This window comes from Tachypleus tridentatus, chromosome 12, assembly GCF_004210375.1.
Source record: "Tachypleus tridentatus isolate NWPU-2018 chromosome 12, ASM421037v1, whole genome shotgun sequence".
Taxonomy (NCBI): domain Eukaryota; kingdom Metazoa; phylum Arthropoda; class Merostomata; order Xiphosura; family Limulidae; genus Tachypleus; species Tachypleus tridentatus.
The window spans coordinates 22,564,507-22,591,231 of NC_134836.1; the positions used below are offsets into that span (position 1 = coordinate 22,564,507).

General features: G+C 35.3%; 1 protein-coding gene across 1 annotated transcript; it reads left to right on the plus strand.

The window, feature by feature from the left end:
* Window positions 1-1,781: 1,781 nt before the first annotated feature.
* Window positions 1,782-26,379, plus strand: LOC143235164 (uncharacterized). Its single transcript, XM_076473054.1, has 5 exons — window positions 1,782-1,868; window positions 17,317-18,377; window positions 23,464-23,527; window positions 24,726-24,966; window positions 26,188-26,379. Exons 1-5 carry the CDS (start codon window positions 1,813-1,815, stop codon window positions 26,362-26,364), a joined length of 1,599 nt encoding a protein of 532 aa, XP_076329169.1. The 5' UTR covers window positions 1,782-1,812; the 3' UTR covers window positions 26,365-26,379.
* The last annotated feature ends 346 nt before the right edge of the window (window positions 26,380-26,725 follow it).

Below are 26,725 nucleotides of genomic sequence, written 5' to 3' on the forward strand. Positions count from 1 at the left end.
TATATTGTTTTTTTAGTTTCACATAACCACGCTTTTGCTTTTATGTCTAATTAAAATTTTCAAGAAAAATATAATAATAAGTTATTAATTATTTATGTATTCCACGCTTGCCATTGAAAGTTGAATAAAGTAAGAGTTTAACTTAGTGCTACTAGAAGTAAGGAAAGTTGCAATAATTCTATTATCAATAGTTTTGATATTTTAATAATATTGTTGAACAGAACCAGAAACATTTTCAGTTAAATTATTTTAAATACATTTTAAATGTCAAGAATGAAAAACTTCTATTAATTAACTTGGCAAACAAAAGCTACTAAATATGGTGATCATTTATGTTGGAAAGTAACAGAACAAATTGTTGTGAAAAGTATGACTATTAATTGATGGGAAATGGCTGCTTCTGTTGTGGAATACCGAGTAGATACAATTATGCTGTAGCACTACCATAATTTATTTCACTGTGGGGACAATGTGGACAAGAATAGTTAGTTAGAAAACACTTCTCACTCTAGGAAATATTGTACCTCAACAGCATAGATCATGATATATGTTGTGGCACCCTTATGCTTCTTGGGCCATTGATGCTTCTGAGAAATCCAGGTGTTCAAAATTCTTGGATATGCATGGGTTGGTTGACTATACTTCCAAACATCTTTTAAACCACCTATAAGTGACAAGAAAATATAGTAGTATTTCTATTATGGTGTATGGTAGCATTTGGATACCTGGTTAATTACACATTTGACAACATGTGAAAGGATAGTCACTGCTACTTAGTAATCAACTTACTAAAGTTGGTGTTTCTTTATGCAGGGTAGGGCTTTTGTTCATTTAGCTTGTCACAAAATCAAGGTTTTGAGTGTTGGGAAGTTACTACCATGCTGTGTCCAGGCCAGTCGCCAGACGTGAACCCTATTGAGCAAATGCAGTTTACCTGTGATCATTCCCAGCAAAATAACCAACATCATCCAATTTTTTCATCAGGAAGAGTGTGAAATTCCAAAGGTTCAGATTTTGGATCTCATAAATAGGACGTAGAACAGTGTTTCTTTTTTAAGTATTATGAAATAAGAGATCCACTAAGTACTAGTAGTAATCATGAACTTGTTTCATGTTTGTTTATGAAGTGACATTCTTTTCAGAGTCAATACTGAGGTTGTGAATATCTAGATATATGTAACATTATAGTTTGTAAATTTTTTTTCATTTTTCTGTTGAGGTGTTACATAAATTACAATTTTCATATATTCTGGTAACTAATAACTAATTGATTGATTATAATTTCTTCATTTTCAATACTGTTATTTTCTACATATAACAAATGTGGTGTGAATGGAATACTGTTTTTACATTTATATACACTTCTAATTCATGAAAATCCATAAGTGACTAGATTATGAATGTAGAGTTAAAAATATAACAGGCCTAATACTAATGTTTTATAACCAATGTTATTGTAATTACTTTTTATTGTTTGTGAAAGGCATAAGCATTATAACAATTGTTGTTTCAAATGGCTTGTATAAATAATGATCTGACCATTGCCGTGTTTGTTGTATCCCAACCATTCTGAAAAACAGTAGATTGAGTAAAACACACCATCAACAATAAATATAATAAATATACTATAGCAGAGTTAGAATACTGTTGTTAAACACTTTAACTGTTAAACATCCTTAAGGGAGTAGATTAAGAGTGTAATGTTTAAAAGTGTAATATGCCTAATGTTGTCTTATGAAAAGTAAAATTGTATTTTATTTCTTGCTGTGTTTTTGCTACAGTTGGTAAACCTCAAATAGAAGCTAATTGAAGATGATCAGTAGCCCTAGAAAAAGGAAGTTAAGCAGCATGTTATCACCAGAATCTGGGTAGGTTTAAAATTAATTGCTAAATGTCAAGTTAGAGACAAGACAATATAATACAATAGACTTTTTTGGTCTTTATCTGTCATTCTCAATAGCTTAATTAAATATATGAATTGATGATTTCGTATCATGGAAAGGTGGAACTTTATTTAACTTGTAAGCAAACAAAATTGTTAAATGATTTAAACTAACTCTTCATCAGGGAAACTTTTACAAAAAAAAGCACTTATTATGATATTTGGAGATTTCCATTAACAATAGTTTAAGATCTGCTTATAGATTTCATCATAATATTCTAGTAGGTGCTCCACTCAAGTGATTAGCTGTTAATGCTTGCTCTGACCATCTGTCTGACTTGTGTTTTCCTCACACAATCACTGTAGCTTGACTGCAACTATTTAGTGACACCTGTGATCCATGTTCTCCAAGGTTCACTTCTCATTCTATAACATTTCACCTTGTCCTCTATCAGAGTTCTGTGAATGTTACTAGTTCTGTTAATTGTCCAAAATACAATCTCTCTTTTGAATGTCTAATTTTAGTGTACACTTTGTTTTGACTTGTTTTAGGATTTTATTGTTTGTTTTATACTCTTTATATCACAGTTTCAACATTCTTTAATGATCCTTGTTTTTAATGCTTCTATTTTGTTCCAGAGTTCTTTGGTTAAAGTCCAAGTATAAGCTTTTTCTGTGTCTTTAATGTTTCTTGTTAATATATTGTTCATATGGATGAAATTTGCACTTACTATTCCTATCCATCTCTTTACTTTTGTCTCACATTTACCATCTTGATTTTTTAATTGCTCCAAGTAAATAAATTTGCTCACTTCTGTTTTGTGATCATCCACTTTGGTATTGACTCTTCAACTTTTACTTTCTCTAAACACTCAGAGCCAACTTTTTTTAATCAAATATTTATTAAGCCTTTCCTTAAACTCCCCCTCGGTGTGGATTCCTGTACGTGGTGAGGGGACCTCCCAGAGAAGGTTCTGTTCTATCTGGTTACCTTCTCTGGGATCTAAACATCCACCCACGTGTTTGCCGTGCGTGGCGACTCGTGAAGGGGAGGAGAGGATCCTGGTGGTTGAGGGGTCCAACCCTAACACACCACTTTGGCCTCGAATTCCTGTAGACGGGCGGCCTTTGGGTGGCCCCCCTTTGGGTCAATTGGCTGGTCCACTTGGACTAGAGTCAACCAAGTACCAGTGTTGGAAGTTCTGGTGTTGTGGACATTGTACCTGATGCTGGTGTTTGGGTATAGTGCTCACGAAACCCTGGCGTTGCTGCATTGTCCTTGTGACTTTGTAGTGCGTCCCCTTGTAGGGCTCCATGGTGGGTGGGGTCAGTGGGTACCTAAATTTTTTCTTTTTCCTATGGATCCTCTAAAAAATTTAAATAAAATTGTAAAAAACAGTCAATGGGTAAACGACCACGTCTTGAAGACTCTGAGCAGCAATCTTCAACATCTGTAACACACGTACCCCATTTTCTTATATTACATTCTCTTTCAGAAAAACCTTTAGGGCAAATGTCCCTTTTTTTTATTCAGAAGGGACTAGAGGGACTTGCTGGCTCTCCAAAGTCAGTAAAGAAGCTTCGATCTGGAGACATATTGGTTGAAACATCCACATCCCAACACAGTGAACTCCTCTTGAATTCAAAGGCAATTGGGGACGTACCTATTAAGGTTACCCCTCATGCTACCTTGAATTCATCACGAGGAATTATTGTTGAGAGGGATTTGAAGAATGTCCCCATGTCAGAGATTCTTGCTGGTCTCTCCACTCAAGGAGTTTCTGCAGTGAGGCTCATCTCCACTCACAAAGATGGAGTTACACTGCCGACAGATATCCTCGTTTTGACATTTACATCACCATGTGCACCTGCCACCATCAAAGCAGGTTATCTAATTTGCAGGGTACAGCCATACATTCCAAACCCCCTCAGATCTTTCCAATGTCAGAGGTTCGGCCACTCAAAGACATCCTGTCGTGGTTTCCTTACATGTGCTCCTTGTGGTGGCAAGGACCACAATGCCTATGAGTGTCACACGGACCCACATTGTATCAACTGCAATGGTTCCCACCCTTCCTACTTTTGTTTTGCCCAAAATGGTTGGAGGAAAAGAGGTTCAGTGTTTGAAAACGACTCATAACATTAGTTATCCTGAGGCTCGAAATTGCTGTCCACAAGCCCATCTCGACATATGCTGCTGCACTTCATTCCACAACTACAGTGGGAGTGCAGACAGATCTCTGTGACTCCAAGAGAATCGTTTTCAAAACAAATGAAAAGCCTTTTGACCTCCATGGTTAAAAGGTTGATGAATCGACTTCCACACCCATCTCTGTTCCTCCCATACCTTCCAACAAACCTTAAGATCCACATCCTTTAGTTTCAAATACAGGCATTTCTTCTGATACATCTTTTCTCCCACCACAAGAGACAAAACAATTATTCGTTCAGCGTCCTCAGTCACTGGATTTCCCTTCCAATAACAAAACCTACCCACCTGACCCAGAGCAGGATCCATGGAGGTTGATAGACCTCCTCCGACTAAAGACAGTAAAGAAAAAAAGATGTGGTCGTAAACCGAAGGGTTCTCCAGCCACTTCACCTACCTGTTCTTAAAAATGGCCACCTTGATACAATGGAAATGTTGAGGTTTACGTTCTAATCTGGAGTATATCAAAACGCTGATTGCTTCCTACCATCCTGTTTGTCTTTCTTTACAAGAAACATTTCTCAAAACTGCTGATACAGTCACCATTCGGCAGTTTTCTCTGTACAGAAATGACAGGCTGTGTGATGGTCGAGTACATGGAGGGGTGGCACTGTTGGTTGATCAACACGTGCCCACCCTGTCTTTGTCACTCAACACACCCTTGGAGGCTGTAGCCATCTGTGTTTCCTTGGGTCATACCATCACTGTTTGTTCTCTGTACCTGTCCCCTGGAGAGACATATGATCAATCAGATCTTGATGCTCTCGTTGAACAATTGCCATCTCCATTTCTAATCCTAGGGGATTTTAATGGACATCATCCCCTCTGGGGAAGTGCTATTATTGATAGGAGGGGCCGATCTGTAGAGCGGATGCTCTCTGATCACAATCTTTCTCTTTTCAATACTGGTTCTTCCACTTACTTTCATGCACCTAGTCAGTCTTTTACCACTATTGATCTCTCAGTTTGCTCCCCTTCATTATTCTCCCATTTTTCATGGAGGGTTGGCAGTAATCCACTCGGCAGTGATCAATTTCCGATCCTTTTGAGAGAGAATGGCCGTGGTCGATGTCACCCTACCCGCGTGCCCTGGTGGAAGCTGGATCAGGCAGACTGGTCCACTTTCACTGCTCTCGCAGAACTTGATTCTGCCATCATAAATCAGCCATCAATAGACGACTGTGTGGCAGCAGTAACTGACTGTATTATACAAGCAACTGCTTAGTGTATTCCTTAAACCTCAACACGTTTTCCACGATATCCTCGTCCGTGGTGGAATCTTGCTTGCCACTTGGCACGGAAGGCTCAAAAGCGGGCCTGGGATACTTTTCGTAGATATCCCACACTTTCAAACCGGGTTGCTTTCCAACGGGCCTGTGCACATGCGAGGTGGGTAAGACGTCAAAGCCAGAAGGAATCTTGGATTAAGTTCACAACCACCATATCTTCTACCACCAGTTCCAAGATCATATGGGACAGGATTCGAAAGGTTAATGGACACTACAATTCTCTCCCCCTCTCGATCTTACTCTCTGATGGTCAGGAGGTGACTGATGTTGAACATCGCTAACACTCTAGGTGAAAGCTTTTGCGGGTATCTAGCACTTCTGCTTGTTCCTCCACCTTCCTGGCCATCAAGACTTCGGGCAGAGCGATCACCTCTTTCCTTCGAACTGACTGTTTCTTTGACTATAATTGTCCCTTTACCCTGGTGGAACTAAAAATGGCCCTTCATCGGTCTGCCAGTACGTCTGTTGGACCTGATGATATTCATTATGACATGCTGCACCATCTATTTCCTGCTTCTCTTGATGTCCTTCTGATTGTTTTCAACCGGATCTGGCAGGAGAATGTTTTCCTGATGCCTGGCGCCAGGCTATTATTTTACCTTTCTCTAAGCCAGGGAAAGATCCCAAGATTCCTTCAAACTACCGTCCAATTGCTTTGACGAGCTGTCTCTGTAAGACATTAGAAAGGATGGTTAATGCTCGTTTTGTTTGGTTCCTTGAATTAAAGAACCTCCTCTCGCCCACCCAGTGTGGGTTCCGTCGACAGCACTCCAACACAGATCACCTAATTCGTCTTGAAACATCTATCAGAGAAGCCTTTCTCAACCGCCAACATCTTGTATCAATATTCTTTGACATAGAGAAGGCTTACGACACAACATGGAGGTATGGCGCTTTCTGAGACCTCCATACATATGGGTTATGTGGCCATCTACCCATGTTTATTAAAAATTTTTTAATGGACAGGAGATTCCAAGTTCGTGTGGGTTCGACACTTTCCCGTTCTTTTGTACAGGAACTTGGAGTCCCTCAAGGCTGTGTATTGAGTGTTACACTCTTCAGTATAAAGATAAATGCCATCATTGAACAACTCCCTCTCACTATTGCGAATTGGCTGTATGTCGACGACTTTCACATCTCATGTCAGTCGTCAAACATGAGATATATTGAGCGGCAACTACAAACCGCCCTCAATTGTGTACGGAAGTGGACTCTGGCGAACTGCTTTAATTTCTCTCTCGTCAAAACTGTATGCATGCACTTTTGCCGTCGACCAAAGCATCCCACCTGGAAATGTGTTTTCCTTCCTCGGTGGGCAGTACTTTTTCAGAACAGACGATCTGTCATTGCTCCGTTTGGCCTTCGCATCTGGGTGCAATTGGATGAATTGGGTCTCTTCTTGGATAACATTGCAGATTCCACAGGTTGGCCCATCCCACCATGGCTTATTACAGCCCCCAAATGTGACCTTTCTTTTAGTCACCTAAAAAAGGCAGAGACTCCAGATTGGAAGTACCGTCGTTTATTCAATGAATATCTTTCAAACAATCATTCAGTTCCCATTTATACAGATGGTTCCAAATCAGGTAATTCAGTGGGCTCTGCTATGGTTTGCTATGGGTCAGAAGTTGCTTGCAGAATCCCTTCTACAGCTTCTGTGTTCACTGCTGAACTGTATGCCATATTTCTTGCCCTGGATCATATTGCAGCTGAGCAGTTCTCCAACTGCACTATTTATACTGATTCGCTTAGTTCTATACTTGCCTTGGAATCGCTACACGTTAGCTCACATCCTATTCTCGTAGATATTCGAAACCGACTGGCCCATTTCTCATTAGCAGCTACTTCAATCCAGTTTTTCTGGATACCAGGCCATGTTGGTATTCGCGGGAACGAGCTTGCAGACATGGCAGCTAAATATGTTTGCTTCAGCACCATCGCTCCTATGCCTATTCCGTACATGGACTATGGTGTTGTCTTCAAGGCTCGGCTCCGTGCCAGCTAGCAGTCCACTTGGAGTGTGCAACGTGACAACAAACTTTTTCAAATCAAACCCAAAATTGGACTTTGGCCATCTAGCTTCCGTAAAGTTCGGAAGGAGGAAGGTGTTCTCACTAGGCTACGCATTGGTCACAGTTTTTTAACTCATCATTTTCTTTTATCTGGAACTGATGCACCAATGTGTAGTTTGTGTAACACTCAAATCACTATCAGCCACGTTTTACTTTCTTGCCATCGTTACAATTCTCAACGACGGCAATATTTTAAACATATTTTTTCCCAGGGTCAGTCTGTAACATTGGACAGAGCTATTGGTGATGGTGACTCTGTCCACCTTGATAATGTTTTTAATTTTTTAATGGCCATTAATCTTTTTAATCTCATTTAAGTGTTGCATATTTATTCATTACACATTTTTAATTGTGGTTCCTTTTTTACAGTTTTAATCTCTCTCCTTCAATTTGACATTGGACAATGGCCAGAACATTAAATAACTAGACACCAGGACTGGAAAATGGTTTTCCAGAAATACAGTAATGTCTCATTATAATGCTTTCTCGGATATAATACTGAGGTGCCTTACCTTCCAGGAATTTAGGAAACTATTAGCTACCATTGGATTTGGCAGGGATTTCATCTATTTGGTCATAGGTGATGTCATTAAAGAGGAAATGGTCTAACTTTGTAGAGAGGGAAAGAAATTCCTAGGATTGTTTATAGGTGACACCAACATACCGTTCAGTGTTAAGGAAATAGAGATGTCATGCCATTAATTACAGCTGGTTTAGAGTAGTGTTTGACAAAAAAGTTTTATACTGAATGGAACAACAAATAATAGCTAATTTCAGGAATAGTGAAGCTTATGGTAAATGCTTTACATTACATTCTGAAAGAGGTTTGAAACTAAATAAAGCAGACTGAACTATCAGCATTTTTAAGTGAACATAAGTGTTTTGTTTCTGAAATGTTGGAAAGTTTGCATTCATATTTTATCTTATTGTATCTTATCTACATTCTTTTTGTATCTATTTTCTATATGTAAATATACAGTTATGCTAAACATACATACCTCTTCTCCCACTTATAGCTGTTATTTGACTGCTAGGGTTTCTTCCTTTGCCCATCTAAGCATTATTTAGATTTTGTCTTGCTTTCTTTAGTCACTTATGCCTCACTCAGTTGCCTTTGGTGATATTTATGTTGTGATACTCTCCAATACATCAATGTTTCCTCTATCCTAATACTGTAAATAAGCACCTCATTCAGGTAATGAGAGAAGGTCACTCATGGTTAATACTTTCAGTGATCTTATTTGTATTGTGATTGAGACATATTAAGATCTGGGGTGGCCTTCCAGGGGGTTCTGAGGTGTAGTTTAAAAATAATTTAAATTTGCTTTTTCCTGTGTCTTGTACTTTGTTGGATTTTCAGTTCACCTGTGGACAGTGGTAAGTTTATGGACTTTTAGTACTGAGGTCTGAGATTCAGTTTCCTAGGGTGGGTGCAAAGTTGCTTTGTTCTAACAAAACAGATAATTTTATCTCATAAAATGCTGTTTCAATCAATGTTAATCAATATAATCTTTAAATAACCTACAAAAATGAAAAAAGGAGGCCACTTTGGTATGAACTGCCATTGATTTGTTTTTCTGCTCTTGGTTCTTTGAGTGTGTGATGTTTTAGGCTTTTCCCTGGTTGCACATTACTTGGTGGCTGAAAGGTTTGGGAGTGAATATTAAGTGTTTTTTTCCACACTTGGATATAATGATTTATGCTGGAAGGCCTTATCTGACACAGTATCAGAACTTCATAATTTAGTCTGCCATTGTCAGTAGGAGGCATTTTCCAACTCTCAAATAATATATCTACTCCTCATTTTTCAGGGTTCTGTGGTGGAGTTTTATTGCTCATAGTTCCATGTTCCCTGATGAGACAGAGTAAGTCTAAGGATGATTTACAGCTGTAAAATCCAGCATTTTGTTTTCTCTCATTTCATATTGTTAGATGACTCAGGATCTCCAACTTCATTTTTGATGAGCTGGATCCATTTTTTAGCATGCATGTTGGCTCAGGTTTTGGCTTCAGGATTCCTCTCTGTTGTCATTGGAGTCTTAAATTACATCAGTTCATATAGGAGGTTATAGTTTTTCCCTTGTTTGTGAGTTTCAACCCCCAATATCAGCCCCTTGATACATTGGTACCAAAAAATGTTCATATCCAAGGTTTCCACTGCTTGATCAGTTTGCCAGTAGCATAGGTGATATATTGGGGGGCTGCAGGTCCTTGAGTCACAGTTATTTCAAATCTTCACCACTGTTATCCATTCAACCTGTAGAGTTTGTCTCCCACAGTTCATCAAGATTTGGAATTTAGTTATAGGGTTATCTGAGTTTGGTTGGTCTGAGGGTAGTGAGAGAGCTGTGTTAGTTCTTCAGTTTTTATTCCTGCCAGTTGTTGGGTCTATACAGACACTTCTTCAATCAAAATTGTTTTATACTTGGATTGTAGATATACAACTTGGTATAGTAGGCTTCTATCTGCACTCTGCCTTATTAGTGGAGTTCCACCATTATTGATGTTTGTGGTGCACAAAGATCAAGTACTGTAGTTTCGGGTGTTTTCCTTTGGACTCACATCAGCTTCATGTGGGTTCTACCATATTGTACAAGTTTTTTCTCATCCCTTTCAATTGGTGTTACTGTGCACACACCATTCTATGGATGACTGGTTACTACTGGCACCATCTTGTCAATTGTTAGATTATCATATTTTGATTCTACTTCAGATACAACCATATTGCTCCAGTTCAATATGTCATCAGTTTGAGTAATAGTTATTTTTTATCTTGTCTCCTAGTTTGGCTCAGCTCTCTCCCATCTGACTTAACACTACAGAACAGGATGCCACACTCTTACTCACTTTTCCTTCTTTCTCTTCAATCTTGATCGTGTTCAGTGAGGGTTTTGAAGCTTTTTAGACAATTATTTTTATCCTGGGTTCTCTTTGAAAGCAAGGAATATTCTGCAAGTTACGTACAATCATATTTGTCACTCTTCTTTGTCCTTATTGGTCCAGTCGAGTTGCCTGCTGGAGGTCATTTCATGGACTGATGTGGACCTTTTCCAGTACTTTTATCTCACATTATTTGCATGATCTAGCAGTCTTTTCATCTAAGGGTTTTTGTCTATCTGCTAGATTATCCAGAGAGGTGAGTGTTTTAGTTTCTACCCTTCAGGTTCCTATGCTTATTTTTTTCACAGGATCCTATTGTGTGGCAAGAGTTTCTCAGACAGATGTGCTTTTATCAAACCAATGCTGCATTAGCTACCACTTATTCAATATATTTTATACAAGTTGTAACAGGCTCTGTTGAAATGAGGTGTTTCATAGGCTACTTAGGAGCTGACAAAGTGGTATTACTGTTCTATCATGGTCTATCATTAGTAAAGGATGGAGATCATTCCTGTTGCTGCTGATGCTTGGAGTGAATATATTGAGATTGGTCTGCTTTTAAAAATTTAGGGAAATTGATTCACCCATTGCACTGTCTATTAGGAGAGCTAGAGAGTCTTTACCACACCTGGTTTCCAGTCATTGTTAGAGTGAATTCTTCAACTCTTGGAGAAGAGGGCAAAGTTGTGAGCTTTCCTGTCAGGGTCCATGGATGTTTTTTCTCACTTGTTAGGAGGAGTAACACCAGACTGCACAGGAGCTTACTTGTAATACTGGTTCAGATTTAATTCTGAGGTACTCGATTGGAGTGTGAAGGGTCATTCACTGTGATCAATGTAGATTCAGTACATCTCATAATTCCAAAGATGGAAGGGTCCCATCTTTGGTTGAGCACAGCTCTTCCACATCTTCTCCATAATTACATGAGGAAAATGGAACATACTTTGCTCAGTGGTTGGGGAGTGAGGATGAATGTTTATAATTCCAGGCCAGGAATGTTTATAATTCTGTTTCCTTTGGTTGAGTAAGGCATACACAGTCTTGTTATTCCAAGCCTGGGGTATTATCTTTTGGTCTTTAGGTGTGTAACAGGTTTGTCCACTTTATTGTTGCTTAATTTCTTGTCAGGATGTGGAACACATCATTCAATGGCTATGGGTTGAAATCCACTCATAAGTATTTATATATAATGTTGCAATCCTATTATCATGGCCACCAATATGGTATATACACCCTTGTGCAAATTAGTTGAAACAAGACAGAAAATTACAATTTTTTCAATTTTTTGCATTTTATTTCTGAGAATCCAAAGGTTACTTACAAATTAATACATGATATGATCGCCTTTATTTTTCAGAAGATCATTAATCCACTTTGGCATCGAGTCCATGAGTTGACTGCAATCTTTGCTAATTTTTGGATCACAGTACCACACCTCAATTATGGCCTCAATTAACTTATCTTTTGTAGTACAGTCTTTTCCCTGAAGTCTTTCTTTACAAATCGCCCAAAGATTTTCAATAGGATTTGAGTCCGGAGAGTTTCTAGGCCAGTCCAGCACCTTTATTCGCATTGTAGTCATAAAATAGTCACAGAGTCAGATCTTGCTGAAAAATGCCAGATCCATCTGGAAATATTTTTAAATTCTGGAACGACTTTTCTCTGCAAAACTTTGATGTACTGTGGTCCTCGCATCATACCTTCTATGATATGTAAGCCTCCGATGCCATAGTAGCTGAAAGAGCCCCAAAACATCTTCTTCAAGGGATGTTTTACGAACTGATTGATGTGAGATTCTCGAAGTTTTTCACCTGTATATTTGTGAACATGCAAACTTCTTTGACCCTGTACGAAGAAATGAGTCTCGTCACTGAATAAAACCTTTCTCCATTGTTCTTGCATCCAGTTCTTGTATTTCAGACCCCATTGATACCGTTTGTTCTTCATTGAGTTGGTAAGAAGTTGTTTTTTGACTGGTCTCCTTGCCCTTCCGACGCAATTTCGAATGACGTAATATTCCTCAAAATGTCGTCATATATCCCAAAAATAGATTGACTGTACTGACGCCGTATTGACAGCTAATGACGCCATTTGTGTGAAAAAATGACTATTAAAGGAAATTAGCAGGTCCAGTGAGCCTACACTGGCCACCATGCTGAAAATATTGTAAAATGACCATTTGTTTCAATTAATTTGCACAAAGGTGTAGGTTCTAAGACTTCTTAATTACAACAGGAGTAGCAGAACCTCAGCTACCAGGTTGGGGTTGGCCTATAGTAATGATCTTGTGTAAAACTACACCCATTATACAGGAATTCATTTCTGGGTGGAGAGCATATCTATTTTGGATGTAGTGTGGTTCTTTCACTAGGGTGTCAATATTTTGTTGACATATCCGTAATCTGTACAGATGCTTTTTGTATGGATAATGTCCACACTGGCTTCTTCACCTTATCAATGTGTGATTATAGCTGTAAGTGGGAGTGGAAGTATGTATGTTTCAGAAATTAACATTTTCTAAACTAAAAATGTATTCCCAATAATACTTCCACTGATGCTCTTCCATTCTTTCTCCCAACTAAGAGACAGTGTTAGAGACTAGGATCGAGTCAGTATCAAACATGATTACACTATTTAAAGAATAGAGGACACATTGATGTAGGTGGAGAGTATCGTAAGATATCATTAAGGGCAGTTGAGTGGGGTATAAAAGATAAGAGTTAGCAAGAAAAAATCTGATCAGTGCTTAGATGGGCAAAAGAAGAGACCCTGGCAGTCACATAATAGTTGTAAGTGTGAGAGGAAGTAAGAATGATTGGAAATATATTTTCAGTTTAGTAAAATATTAACTTTTATTTAAATGATTGCTTTAGTATGCTTTATTTATATTTTGTTAATTTAGCTAAAATGCAAGGTGTTGTGTGTTTTACATGATTTTGTTAACTGAATTTACTAAGTCTTTTGTCTATATTTTAAATTTTTTCCTACTGCTGATGTAAACAAGAACAGCAAAAAAATGACATAAAAATAAGAGTAACATACATTAACTTCCAGTCTTCTGATATGTACTCTCTTTTCAAGGACTTTAAAAAATAACAGTAATTGGCTGTATTTGTAATGTTGCATACCAGATGTTGAACCCAATGTGTTATCTGATCCTACATATTCAGTTAACTAGACCCAAAATTAAATATAGATAACCCAATCCTGTACTAGGAAGTTCATATGTTTGTAAGTCTGTATTTTTTCTTGGATATGATGCAATAGATACAACTCTAAGGGTAAGCCATCTGTAATGTTTTATAACTTACAGAATTACAGCCATAATTCCCAGGAGTAGAACATGTTTCAAAAACAACAAAGATAGCTATTGCAGAAGCATTAAAATATCTATCTTGATCACGTGTCATGAAAACTGTACTTACTGGAATTACTGACAGAATTTGCTTAGTATTATATGAAAATAATAAGACAGAAAATGTTATGTTTGTATACTGCAGCAAGATTGCTTCATGACAAAATTTAATTGTCGGCATGTAGTTTTTGCTATTTTTTCCCTATTATATTTTTCCTTTCCAGTTTTCTCCTTTTTTACACCTAGAATATTCAAAACCTGGAGTGCAAGTTGATCGTATAAGCTCAGTGTATAGAGTGTTGGAGTAGTATGTTTAGCTTTATTTACCTTTTAAAGAAAGAATGCTTAACACTCCTATGAAAATTGGGGCCTAATAGGCCCCAGAGCAACTTGAAAGGTTATTAATATTAGGCTAATAATTTTGTATTTAAATGAAATTGCCATTAACTGACCCTATCCCTTTATATTTTAAGGAGCAATAATATTTTGACTTTTCAGACATTTGCGAAATAATATTTAAAAATTTTTTTTTTAAAACATCCACTAAGGGTATTTTGGGACCTATTAGGCCCCAGATCAAAAAACATAAAAATGACTATTTATTATCTGAATAATTCTAGAACAGGCCTGGGCAACCGAAAAAAGCAAATTATAGTAAAAATATATTAATTTTACAACTTCTTTTCAAAAGATGGATATTTAGGATAATAACTCTACTCCAACAATAATTTTAGACGGTCCTGATTATTGCCTAGTTTGCCCACGCCTGTTCTAGAACATTCTAGAAACTTTACAGAAGTATTTAGAATAATCTTGAAGCTTCTAGAATATTCTAGAAGAATCCACAAATCCTATATATATAGGAGCTTAAATCTTCAAACCGTGTCAAAAATAATCTCTTGATGAAGCTGTACATTTACTGACAAAACCATGACGATGAAAGTGAACATGATAATGTCGAAGACTACTCTGAAAGTTGTGATGATGATCCTTCTGAAGCCGAAAATGATGAACAAATTGCGCCGTACCCTTCTGAAAGTGAAGAAAGTAATCAAGAAGATCTTACTATGATGCCAGTGAACGAACTTTTGTCCAAAGATAAGAAATTTAGTTATTCAACAACACCTTCAAGGATCAACAGGAGAACCGCAGCTCTCAGTATATTCAATGGGAACCCAGGCATTACAAGGCAAGCTGCTCCAAGAGTCTCTACACCATTCGAAACATTCAAAATTTTCATTTCTGATAATATGATGGAACAGATCATTCACTCAACAAACACCGTCATGAAAGAACCAATTTTTGAAGAAGACCTCTGGAAATGGATCGCAGCTAATCTTTTCCTTGGAATAAGCAAATCCAAAAATGCATCGATAGATGAAATGTTTTCAACTGAATTCGGTTTGCCATTTTTGCGAAAACTGATTACACAAGACAAATTAAAAAAAATGTGCTCAAAAATCAGATTTAAGAAATAGAGAAATCAAAGATGCCACCATATCTGAGTCTGGAATTTTTTCATTGAAAATTGCAAAAACAGTTACAACCCAAGCGAATACCTGACAGTGGATGAACAACTATGTAACTTCAAAGGAAGAGTTGGCTTCAGAACATACATTCCGACAAAGCCAGGCAAATACGGAATAAAGATTTGGTGCCTAACAGATGCAAAGACAAGTTACCTCCTCAACGCTCAAATTTATACTGGAAAGGTTGGAAATATGACAGAAACAAATCAAGGAGAAAGAATAGTCAGAGAACTGAGTCAGCCATTTCTTGGAAAAGGAAGGACAGTAACGACAGATAATTTCTTCACAACAATGACACTTGCCAAGTACCTACGAACAAAAAGAACAAGACGTGTTGGAACCATATGGAAATCAAGAACCTTCCTGCCTCCTGAAATAAATGCAAAATCTAGAGAGTTATCACCAAAGTTTTTCTATCATGACAACATCACTCTTCTCAGGCACTCAGACAAATCAGGAAAATATGTGCTACTACTGAGTTCTCAGCATCAGTCTTGGTGAAGTAGAAGAGAATGGAAAGCCTGAAATCGTCAATCTTTACAATGCAACGAATGCAGGTGTCGACACTCTCGATCAACTGTTGAGATATTATACAATAAAGAGGCGATCAAAGCGCTGGTCAGTCTGCATATTCTATAACATTCTAGATCTTGCTGCGCATAATGCTTTCGTTCTATACTCGACAAAACATCCAGAATTTCTTCATCAACATAAATCAAGAGCCAGAAGAGAATTTATATGGCAATTGGTGCTTGAAATCAAAGAAATTTACTGCAAAGATAATGACAAAACAACCTCATGTGAACCGCCTGCAAAGAGGGCAAAAAGAGGACGATGCCATTTGTGCAGCAGATCAAAAGATAGACAGTCGAAAATTGTTTGCTCAAATTGTAAAAAAAATGTTTGTCAGAGCCATTCTAAAGTTGTTTGTAATGAATGTTGCTAAATCACTGTGTTTCTATTGGAAAAATATATGGGGCCTGATAGGCCCCAAAATCACTTTAGTGGATGTAAATATTTTTTTTCGTAGGAGTGTTAAAAGGTGGAGAGGGTTTAGAAAAGAGCTATCAGAGGGGTTCCAGGTTTGGTGAGGTTATTTTGTAGGGATACGCTAAACTTTTGAGTGTCTTGGCGTCTTTGAAGTTGTTAGATTTGGAGTCTATAAGCATAGATTTCATTTAAATACAATGTGTGTAGTAAGTTTGACTACAATACTCTTGTTAAGGCATTGTTACGTTTCTAGTTAGATGGTAAGTGTGGAATACTTTTTCTTCGAATGTTGTATAAGCTGCAACATTGAAGGGAGATTGGATGAACATGGTTGGACATAAGAAAAAATAGTTTCTATATGCAGTTTTGAGTAGTGGAGTGATAGCAAATTTTAAATGGACCAAGTGGTTTCATAATACTTAAATAAGGTAATTTCTTGCTTCCACAAAATTATTTTAAATAATAACAAAGTATATCATGTGATAAATATTTTTAGAAGTTAACTCAATAACTATTTTGGACCAAGCTTTTCATTGATTAAGGTTATTTACTCTAATATTTAGGATTTCATTTGCAAACTTGTGTTTATACTAGTCCATTTGGTGTTTTTTTCTAAACTGATAAATCAGGCCACCACTTGTTCTTATAGTAAATAGAAGCTTGACTTATTGAGTTTCTCTTCATAATTAGGAAAATGATTGCTGAAAATACTTCTTTGAATACAAAAGTATGATTGTGACCTTGTTATAGTTAAATTTTACTTGTGTCTTTTGAAGTGCTTCCATTTTCTCTTTGCATACTACTAAGTCCTGATTTTAGAATGAGGTTATTAAAATGTAATTTTTGTCTAGAATTATTTGTCTTCATATTATAATAAAACAAAACGTATATACAGATATGTATTTAATAAAGTGTCGGGAAATTCCGTTGTTGGTGTACTTGTACATTTGTTTATTGTTACTCTTAAGGATGCTAGAATTAAAACATTTCTATTCAGTACCACAGAATTTCTCTAGACTTTGTATTTATAAAGCCAAATTTATGACTATAACATAACTTATGTTGTTTGTTTTTAGTATCCTGATAATTTAGTTTCTTTGTGTATTTCAGCTTCTTAATTCACACTCCAAAAAAGGTAAAAGAAACTGAAAACGATACACATCATTTGAGACGATCACCAAGGTTGATGTCTGATGTTCCAGATCTTGAAACCTCACCAAGCATCAAAGCATATAAGGCTGTTTATCCACCATCTCCAAGAACACCAAAAGGCAAAGAAAACTTGACAACATTGCCTCATCTTCTGTATTTATCTAGGAGAAATGTGGATAAGGGGTCTCCAAGAATTCACACTGAACGTTTTTATCAAAGAAAAACTCAGTATCTAGATCCTCTTCAGAGAAAAGCTCTAGGAATCAGAAAAGCTCTGATTTCAGATTTGAAAAATGTGCCACAAATAAAACATCTTAAATCAACCAATCTAAAACACCGACCAACTCAAAAGCACAAAATTAGAAAGTTAGGTTCTAATAGTAACAATGATTTGGTAATGCATAAGCAAAAGTATCAACGTAGCATCTTAAACAGTGTATTAACTAAACCTATTAAAAATCCAATCAGAAATATTTTAGAAAATGAAAATGATGTATTAGTAAGGTCCAGTCCAAGAAAAGCTAGTACTGTTCCTGAATGTGTTTCTCCTGTTACTCCCACAATGGCTCGTAAATTTTTCACTTCCCGTAGCCCAAAATCTGATTCAAAACGGTGGTCCACAACAACTCGAAGGGGAGTATTTCACATCAAATTCAAAGCTGCAAGCACTATGCAATTGAAAAACAAATCTAAACCAAAGAAAACTATTCCTCTGGATATTAGAGTTGTCAAATCCAAACATTCTGTTACAACACTTACCAGAAAAGATAGTCCCAAACAAAATATGTTATCTGTTAATGAGAATCAAGCTAGATCTAAACCCGTAAGTGATCAGCTCATGTCACCTGTTGTAGTACTGAGTCAAAAGGACCAAGATTTTTGTAAGATAAGTTTAGAAAGCAGTTTCAGAATGGATAAACCATGCATAACAACAAACTTGAAATCTCAAAAAGAAGAGGAAACTGTACCTGCAGGAAAAAACCATGCATGTTTTCCAGATCAATCATCAGAAAACTTGGGTTTGTAACAGTTTAGCATGTTACTGACATTAGTTGTTTTCTATGAAAAAAGTGACATTTAGGCCTTATAAATGTGCTTTTTACTATTAAATCATATTTAATGTAAACTCAAACAGAACTGTTGTAAGAATATGAGTTGCTAAAATTGTCTTACAAGTAAGGGCTAAGTATCTAGCCCCTTAGATGTTTGATAGAGTGTTTCCTTGGTGTGTGAGAGGTCTTGGGATCAAACTCAAGGCAAGGAAATATATCGTAAAAATAATTGCAAATTGGTTCCTAATATGTAACTGTACCATGACTTCAATATTTGTTTTCTCTTATGTTTTAAATACACCTTTTAATATTTTATAGAAACATTTGAATTTTTTTTGCAAACAGTTGGTACGCAGGTCTTTAATGTTTACTGATGATTAAATACAGGATTACATTGTGTAATTTTGTACACAGAATAACGTGCATTGTAACAAGTTATGGAATTTTAACATAAACTTCCAATATCGTTCAGTTGACCTATACTTTAAGATTTTGTAGAATTAAGGGTTAGACAAAAGCTGCTGGTGGAGCTTCTCATTGAAATGACCCAAGGTTCAAGCCACATGTTGCTGAACTTTTTTCTTTCACTTATAATGTGGGCGTTTAGACATGTTGCTCATTCTGATCAAAAGTTTTAAAGAGGGAATAGTTATAACTAACACATTGAGTCACTGACCTGACTGTTTAATCTAGGTATTGCATGAGATGATATTCAGTTAGAAAATACAAATTCTAAAATTACAACAATCAGTCTCAATGTTTTTTGTTTTTTAACTCTGACTTTTATAAGGGCTTGAAATTAGTGGGGATCCATGAGCCAGTGGATTCCAGAAATGCTGATGAGCTTATATAAAGTGTCTGGTAGGTAGCCTGCATGATCTCTTAAAGTCAAAAGAACTATTAAAAGTTTGACTCCACATAAGTTGGTTTAAACATTTCTTAACTGGGCAGAACTTGACACACTGTGAATGGACTTTCATAAATTTATGAACATTATCAGTTATGAACACTACACAAATGCCTTTACTGTGAATGCTTGGACAACAAATGTTTAGCTTGAAGATGTGTGCTAGCTGTACTGATGTTCAATGTATACTGAGTGTATAGCATATCATGCCTAACAAGCAGTGTATACACAATATAAGTGTGCATGTATTTTGTATACAGATCAAGTAATGTGTATTCAAGATGATGTGTTCCTGATGGTTCATATCTTTATATCAAAGATTTTTTGACTAAATTACCTCTACTTGATTGCAATATCCCAAATGACCCATGTTAGTTAGCCCCAACTCTTCAGGATATTGCAAGTTGGGGATTTGTGGAGAAGAAGAAAAGCAAAATTTCTGGGTAGGCATTTTGATTGAAAACTTTTTTGTTCCAGAAGGGCCTGAAAGGTAATCAAGGGCAGTCAGAAACTGCAATTTCTCTCTGCCCTGCTTGTAAAAAAATTGGCTGAACAATTACCAAAGCTGAAAGAAATTAGGTTCTAAGATTTTTGAGTGCTTTGATGAAATAATGGGGAACTTAATGTTGTTGAAGCTTAAGAGTCTTATTCACAATTATGGTCAGTGAATAAGGAAAAAAGAAACCTTATAATAAATGTCGGGAGAAAACCTAAGACGTGGGGAGTTGGAGACAGGAAACAGGAAGTTTGTTGAAAGAAAGAGAGATAGATACCAAAACTGAAAAAAAGCTGCTTGCTCTACATGAAAGCTTGAATATAAAATGTGACTGTTGATGAAGCAGATGTGATGATTGAATGAACCAAGGATATCCAGTTCAAAGTTGCCATAAGTTGTAAAAATAAGAGTGATAATTAAGGTCTGAAGTGATTGATTATTTAATTTTTGATAGGGGACAAACACATTTAAAACTAGTAAAAATAGTAATGTTTAAATGGTTTTCAGTGTATTAAAATTGATGTCAAGAAGAGTAAGTATGTTGAATTAATAAATAAAAGTGTTATTTAAAATTTGAATACAGAATATGAGGGGGAGCTGTCCTTCTCAATGCAAGAATCTGTGGATCCAATGAAAATAATTTTTTTTGGGGGGGGAAAGTGGGAGCCCTTAAGAAAACTCACTTTTACTGATCAGGTGTGGAATATTCTACCTGATCAATGCCTGAATTGTTAAGGGTTAATTAAAGATTACATAGCCTTTTCCTACTTTTATTTATATGCCTAAAAATTAAAGGGTGTATAGCTTGGGATCTGGATGTATTGAGGTCTGCATGCTGTTGCATCAGTTTTATATTGCATTGAATGATATTTGGACCATAAATGTCATGGTACGTGGATTACTAGAAGAATTCCAGATGATAGTATTATCTGTATCATGAGACAAGTGTGTGGCTTAAGAAGGGAGATGGGATATCATTGACAGAGGTTGTATAATATTAGGTTTAACACTGACTCTTGGAAGACACTGGCTTCACATACGATGAGCCTGATGATTGCATCATTTATTTTAACTTTTGCTGTTCTTTTTGTTAGAAAGCTGGATACAAGAAGGGTAGGTACATGATTATCGATTAGTTTATAGTGAAGTCTGTTGTGCCATACTGAACTGAAGGTTTTGTAGACATTTAGAAAGGTAGCTATGGTTCTGTGCATTCAGTTGAAACATCATGAGATGGATTTTAATAAGGCTGATGAGGTTGGTTTCTAGGTAAGCATTTTATTGGTTTAGGAGTAATTTTTCCATTAACTTACCAAGGGTGTTTAATAAGCTAATGGATATATAACTGTCAGGATTAGTTATTATTTTTCTTGGGTATTATCTTAATAGTAGCTGATTTCCAAATAGTTGGATAATATCCTGATAGTAATTATAAATTATTACTCGGTGGGTTTTGATATCGTTAATAGGTTTGTTAATTACATCATCTCCCAATGCTTTGTGGTTTATTTTCCTAAGTTTAATCTTGATTTCTGCTGAAGTTGTAATACAGGCAGTCGTATTCTTAGAACCAGAAATTTGTGACATAGAAAGTGGCAGTTCAGTGAAAAAGTCTTGATTATCAAAAATATGTATCAAATAAGGTGAGATTTGGGTTACAAAGGAACTTTGAAAATATTGGTCCAAAAGTTAAGTCTGTTTTTTATTGGTAGCAGTAGTGTTATTATTATATTGAATTTTATTTATGATGTTGCTTGATTTATTGTTCATGATGAATTTAAGTTTCTGTCAAAATCTGGAAGGTTCTGATTTTGATTTATCTGTTGATAATAGAAGTTTGCCCAGTTATGTTTTTGTTGTAATATAAGTTTTTCTTAATAAGAATATATTTTTGGCATAGCATTAATGAATGGTTTAAGAATAATGCTGTGGGCTTATATGAAATTGTGGTAATCTTTAATTCATGAGGTTTGGGAGTAAATTTCCAGGTTGTGGGTTAGGATTTGTTACTTTGTTAGGGTTTGTGTCTGATGGCTTCAGTTATAGCAGTGATTAAATCAGACATAATTATTTATTTTAGTTTGGTTGTTCATGGGTGCAGTGTGTCTTGTTCAAAGGCTGGTGCTTACACATTCTGTGGTTTGTGAAATTGACCTACAAAAGTCTTAGTATGCTCTGTAGTGAATGCTTGTGAAACATTCTAAGTAGTAATCATAAATAAAAGAGGAAATACATATGTGGAAATAAATGTTACTGCCATATTGACAATTTGTTAGAATGTGTTAGAAGTTCTTTCATAAAATTTAGCATGTACTCTCACCTGATATGATCTTGCAATAAATAATTGGATTAGTTTGTTTGCCAGTTGTTTTGATATATAGTTTAAGAGACATGGTTTCATTAGAAACATTAAAAATTCAAAAATAATGGAATTTCCATAAATGTTGGGCTGTGACTCAATTTGAACTACACTAAATGACTGCTTGACAAATAGGGCTAGATACCCAGCTAAGGTTAGCCAATTATAAGGTGTTATTCTGAAACCTATTAGTAAAGGGAGGATTAATTGCTATGGCAGCATATTTTCAATTTATTGTCAAGTAAATGTGGGGAACAGTTATGGGCTCTCCATTAAGCTTCAAATTATATGATTTTTATATCTCTACATCAAATACGTTTGTCATTTCGTTTTGAAACGTGTCAGCTTGATGGCAGTGGGTTATGTAGGATCAAGAATAGATTACACCAACAATTTTGTATAATTTTCTTTCATTATTTATTTTGATTATTTAAAGATGCTACTTTAAAGGGGAATAAAAATTTAATATTGTGCTTCAGAGTAAAACTTTATTAAATGGTCTGAAAAAAGAAAAGAGTTTTGTCTTGTGTTTGTTTTCATGAAATGAGTTCACGACAAAGTTGTGGTATATTGATATATTGATATCCTTTTGACATATGTAACATCTACTGTTTGATTCAGTAATTTTTCTGATAAACTCTACTATAATACATTATACAATGAGCTATAGGATTGGCTTCTAAAGATTCATGATTTTAGGGTCCAACTAGCTCCTTGAAAAAGTCAAGCATGAGTCCTATGTATGAACTGAAGTATCATTACTTGTGTGTATGTTGTCAATTTTGATACATCTGCCACTTTTTCAAGTACATGTATACACCTTAAGTTGTATGATTTCATCCTAGTGATTTATCAGTTACTTTTTATATATTTAACTTGTCATTTATGGGGAGATAGAGGTGTATTATATGGCTCACTGTAAAACAATGTTTTAGGTGTTGTTACAAATATAACGTATTTAGTAACTTAGTGTCTGAGAACATGTTGAAAACTGTGTAACATCAGTAACTTGTGTAATGCACTATCTGAAACTCTCAGAAATTATATGTTTTTCTGTCTTATTTCTGAAGGTACATTAAATTTAATAATCAGTTATCTTACAAAAAATTAATATATATATATAAGAAATCATTAGTTTGAAAGATGTTTTAAATGATTGACAATATTCATCAATAGTATTTAAAAAACAGCAACTAATTATAAGAGGACTAACTTGTTGGATGTTTAAGTTATTGTTACAGTTATTTGTAATTTATTTTTTTAAATATAAATATGTTGATGTCATTCACAGGTTCATCACCCAAGAAATGTTACCCAATCTTTACAAGAGCATTTTCTTCAAAAGCAATGAACAGGTTTGTATAGTTTAGGCATGTATTTACTTTTTATACAAGTTATAGGTGCACTGTGATTATGATTAATATTTTCCTTTTGTGTATGCTATATAAGCCATATAATTTTTTTCCATAATTTTTTTTAAAGTTTTATATGCACATTATATACATAGTGAAATTAAATAATTACATTTAAATGGAGTTAAATAAGTAAACAAAATCATGAAGGAGGACTGTATTAAAAACAGCAAATCCCAACCTCTGATAAATTATATTATAACCATAACTTTTTAAGCGAACAAAAAACACATTAAAATTAAACAAAATACATTCCATTTTTTAAAAAAAGATCTTAGGGTACAAGCTACAATGCAGGATTATGAAATGTATCCTAGGTTTTGGAGGTGAATGAAAAGTAGGACCTACATAGCGATGGGGATACACCTTTATCAGTCTTAACCTCCAATTCGTTAGTCTTACATAAGAAGATTAGTATTAGAGAGAGATGTGGGTGCTCAAGCTCACAACGTCCCATATATATCACCCTTCACTGCCTGCAGTCATTTGTGGGAAAGTGACTGATCTACCAAGTTAAAATACGAATAATAAAAAGATAAACATAAGAAAAAATAATTATTAACATATCAGAAACATTTTACTAAAAATTACTAATAATTATTTTTAGTTAAAAATAAGGTCATTTAAGAACTTGGTATTACTTTATGCGGCTGGACACCTTGAGCTTTATATAAAAGTATGACAATCATAGTAAACTTAGTATATTGATGTGGTTCAATGTTGTGCTAATTAGTGCCTCTACCGTATTCGGAGCAGGAATGCTAACTTCAAAAGGTAAGTTTTATCTTACTTACCCCTAAGTGGTAGTACCTTATTTTTTATTTTATTCTTTTTTCATTTTATTTTACTTTTTTTTTTCATCTTTTTATGTTTATCTTATTTTAACTTGGTAGAGCAGTCACCTTCCCACAAATGACTGCAGGCAGTGAAGGGTGATATAGGTATGGGACGTTATGGGTTTGACCACCCACACTCTCTTAATTTCTTAGTGTTAGTGTTGATGTGTTATCTTAGTGTACTGGTAATTTTGTGTTATTGTGTAATGTTATGTTATTCTCAATACATTTAGTGTATTTGTAGCTAGCATTAATGTGTCCACATGTCAGTTAAACTGCATTCCTGTTTTGGAATTTCCTTCTAGTACTGATAAAGTTGTTACTAAGTCTCCAGCTGCTAGAACAGCTTCCCCAAGAATTAAACCTCCTGTCAGATATGGTGCAAAAAGTGACAAGAAAGAACAGTTAATAATTGATGCTGGCCAATGGAAATTGGGTGCAAATCAGTGCCACACTTGCAACATGGTGTATATGATTGGTGAACCCCAAGATGAGAAGTGTCATTCAAAATATCATCACATGTTTTTGTCAAGCCTGAAATTCCCTGTGAGTATAATTTCATTTATTTCCATGGATTTCACAAAGTTCAGCTCCAATATTGATAGATATTTAATTTGAATTCTGCATTTCAAAATCCAGAAATCTGTTAATTTTACAGTTACTGTTTCAAGTGTCAGACAAGTCCAAAAGTTTTGAGTTTCATGAAATGTAATGTACCTAATAACTTGGTGGAATGAAAGATTTATTCACATTCATATCTGAATCAAAATGTGTCATTTGTCAAGTTGATCACTTTTACACCTAGAGCAACACTCGATTGGATTGATGGTGAATTAATCAGAACCATGACCACTAAACATTAAAGTTTTTTAAGAACATTGTTAGGATTTAGCTGAATTATGCACATTTTAATACTAGGTTGTAAAATGAAAAGTCCAAGGATTGAAGATTTATAAGGGTGAATTAAGATATTTTATTTTCTCTAGATAAAAAGAAGGATAAGAAGTTATGTTAATGAAACTTACAAGGTTATCCTGGGAATCAACAGAATAAATGTACCTCATTTCTTTATGATATATTCATTAAAATAGGATGAGAGGACACAAGCTTAAAACTCTGGATAGTATTCAGTTAAGACAGCTATTTTTCTAATAGGATGATTAACATATGGAACAATTTTCTGTTGGCAGTAGTGGAGGCCAGCACTTTACAAGTGTTTAAAAAGGGAACTGATAATTTACTGACAGTTGTTTGCTTTTTTAAAGGGTGGGTGTACAATGACAGATGATTTTGCAAAATGTAATTTTAGTAAGTTTACTCTTCATTTTTGATGCAGTACATTACCTTCACTAACATAAATAGCCATTCTTCTCATTCAATGTTTCCCTCTATATGCAAACTTTTTTTTTGTTCATGACAAGCCTTGATCTCCCTTACCTTACAATTAACTGGCTCAATTGCTTCTCACACGTAAATCATCGTGCAACAAACCTCCACCACAAAGTCCAGCCTCAAAATCAATAGATATTTGTTCTTCAATTATGTATTGGTGGACAAAATCCAAAAATCTCTTAATTTTACAATTATTACTTCAAGTGTCATCCAAGTTCACACATCTTGATGCATGTGACTCTCTCTATTTGATTTTATGAAATTACCACGTTTTATTTAGCAATACTTGTATCAAGATGTGTTTGTAGTTCTCTTTGTGTTTTATTTTTTTATGCATGTTTATGATGAAAAGAGAACTTATTTTTTTGGTTACAGGGCTGGAAAAAGGAACGAGTGCTTGGTGAGTTTATCGATGGTCGTGTTATCATGGTGTTACCAACAGATTCTAGTTTCATGGTGAAAAGGGTTGAAGAAGTTCGGAAATTTGTAGACAGGTTTGCAGTTTATAAATGTTTCTGCAGTGATGTAAATTTTAGGCCTATCGATTACTAATATTCTGCCAATTTTTGGCATGTAAGTTGTTTTTTAAAGATACTACAAGAATCCCATATATTTACTTCATGCTAATAGTATTTCTTATTTTTGACATTTGTTTTTTTTTATGATAATCATTATAACACAGCAGTAAATGTGTTGGATATACCACTGAAAGCCATGTTTCAATACCTGTGGTGAGCACAATACAAATAGCCTATTATGTAGCTTTATACATAACAGCAAACAAAAACTCAAAGGTTGAACAAAATCAAATATGTTGTAGGAATTTCAAAAATTTAAATTTTTTTAGCCAAGTTATATCAGGTGCAGAATATTCAAGTTATTCTTGTGAAATCATTTAGTTATTCTTAACATT

What these genes read in the sequence shown, in the direction of transcription:
- LOC143235164 (XM_076473054.1), top strand. Translation starts at nt 1,813, where the DNA reads ATGATCAGTAGCCCTAGAAAAAGGAAGTTAAGCAGCATGTTATCACCA. An exon ending in TCAATCATCAGAAAACTTGG is followed by an intron (nt 18,378 to 23,463) that starts GTTTGTAACAGT and finishes TGTCATTCACAG; the next exon opens with GTTCATCACCCAAGAAATGT. An exon ending in TGTCAAGCCTGAAATTCCCT is followed by an intron (nt 24,967 to 26,187) that starts GTGAGTATAATT and finishes TTTTGGTTACAG; the next exon opens with GGCTGGAAAAAGGAACGAGT.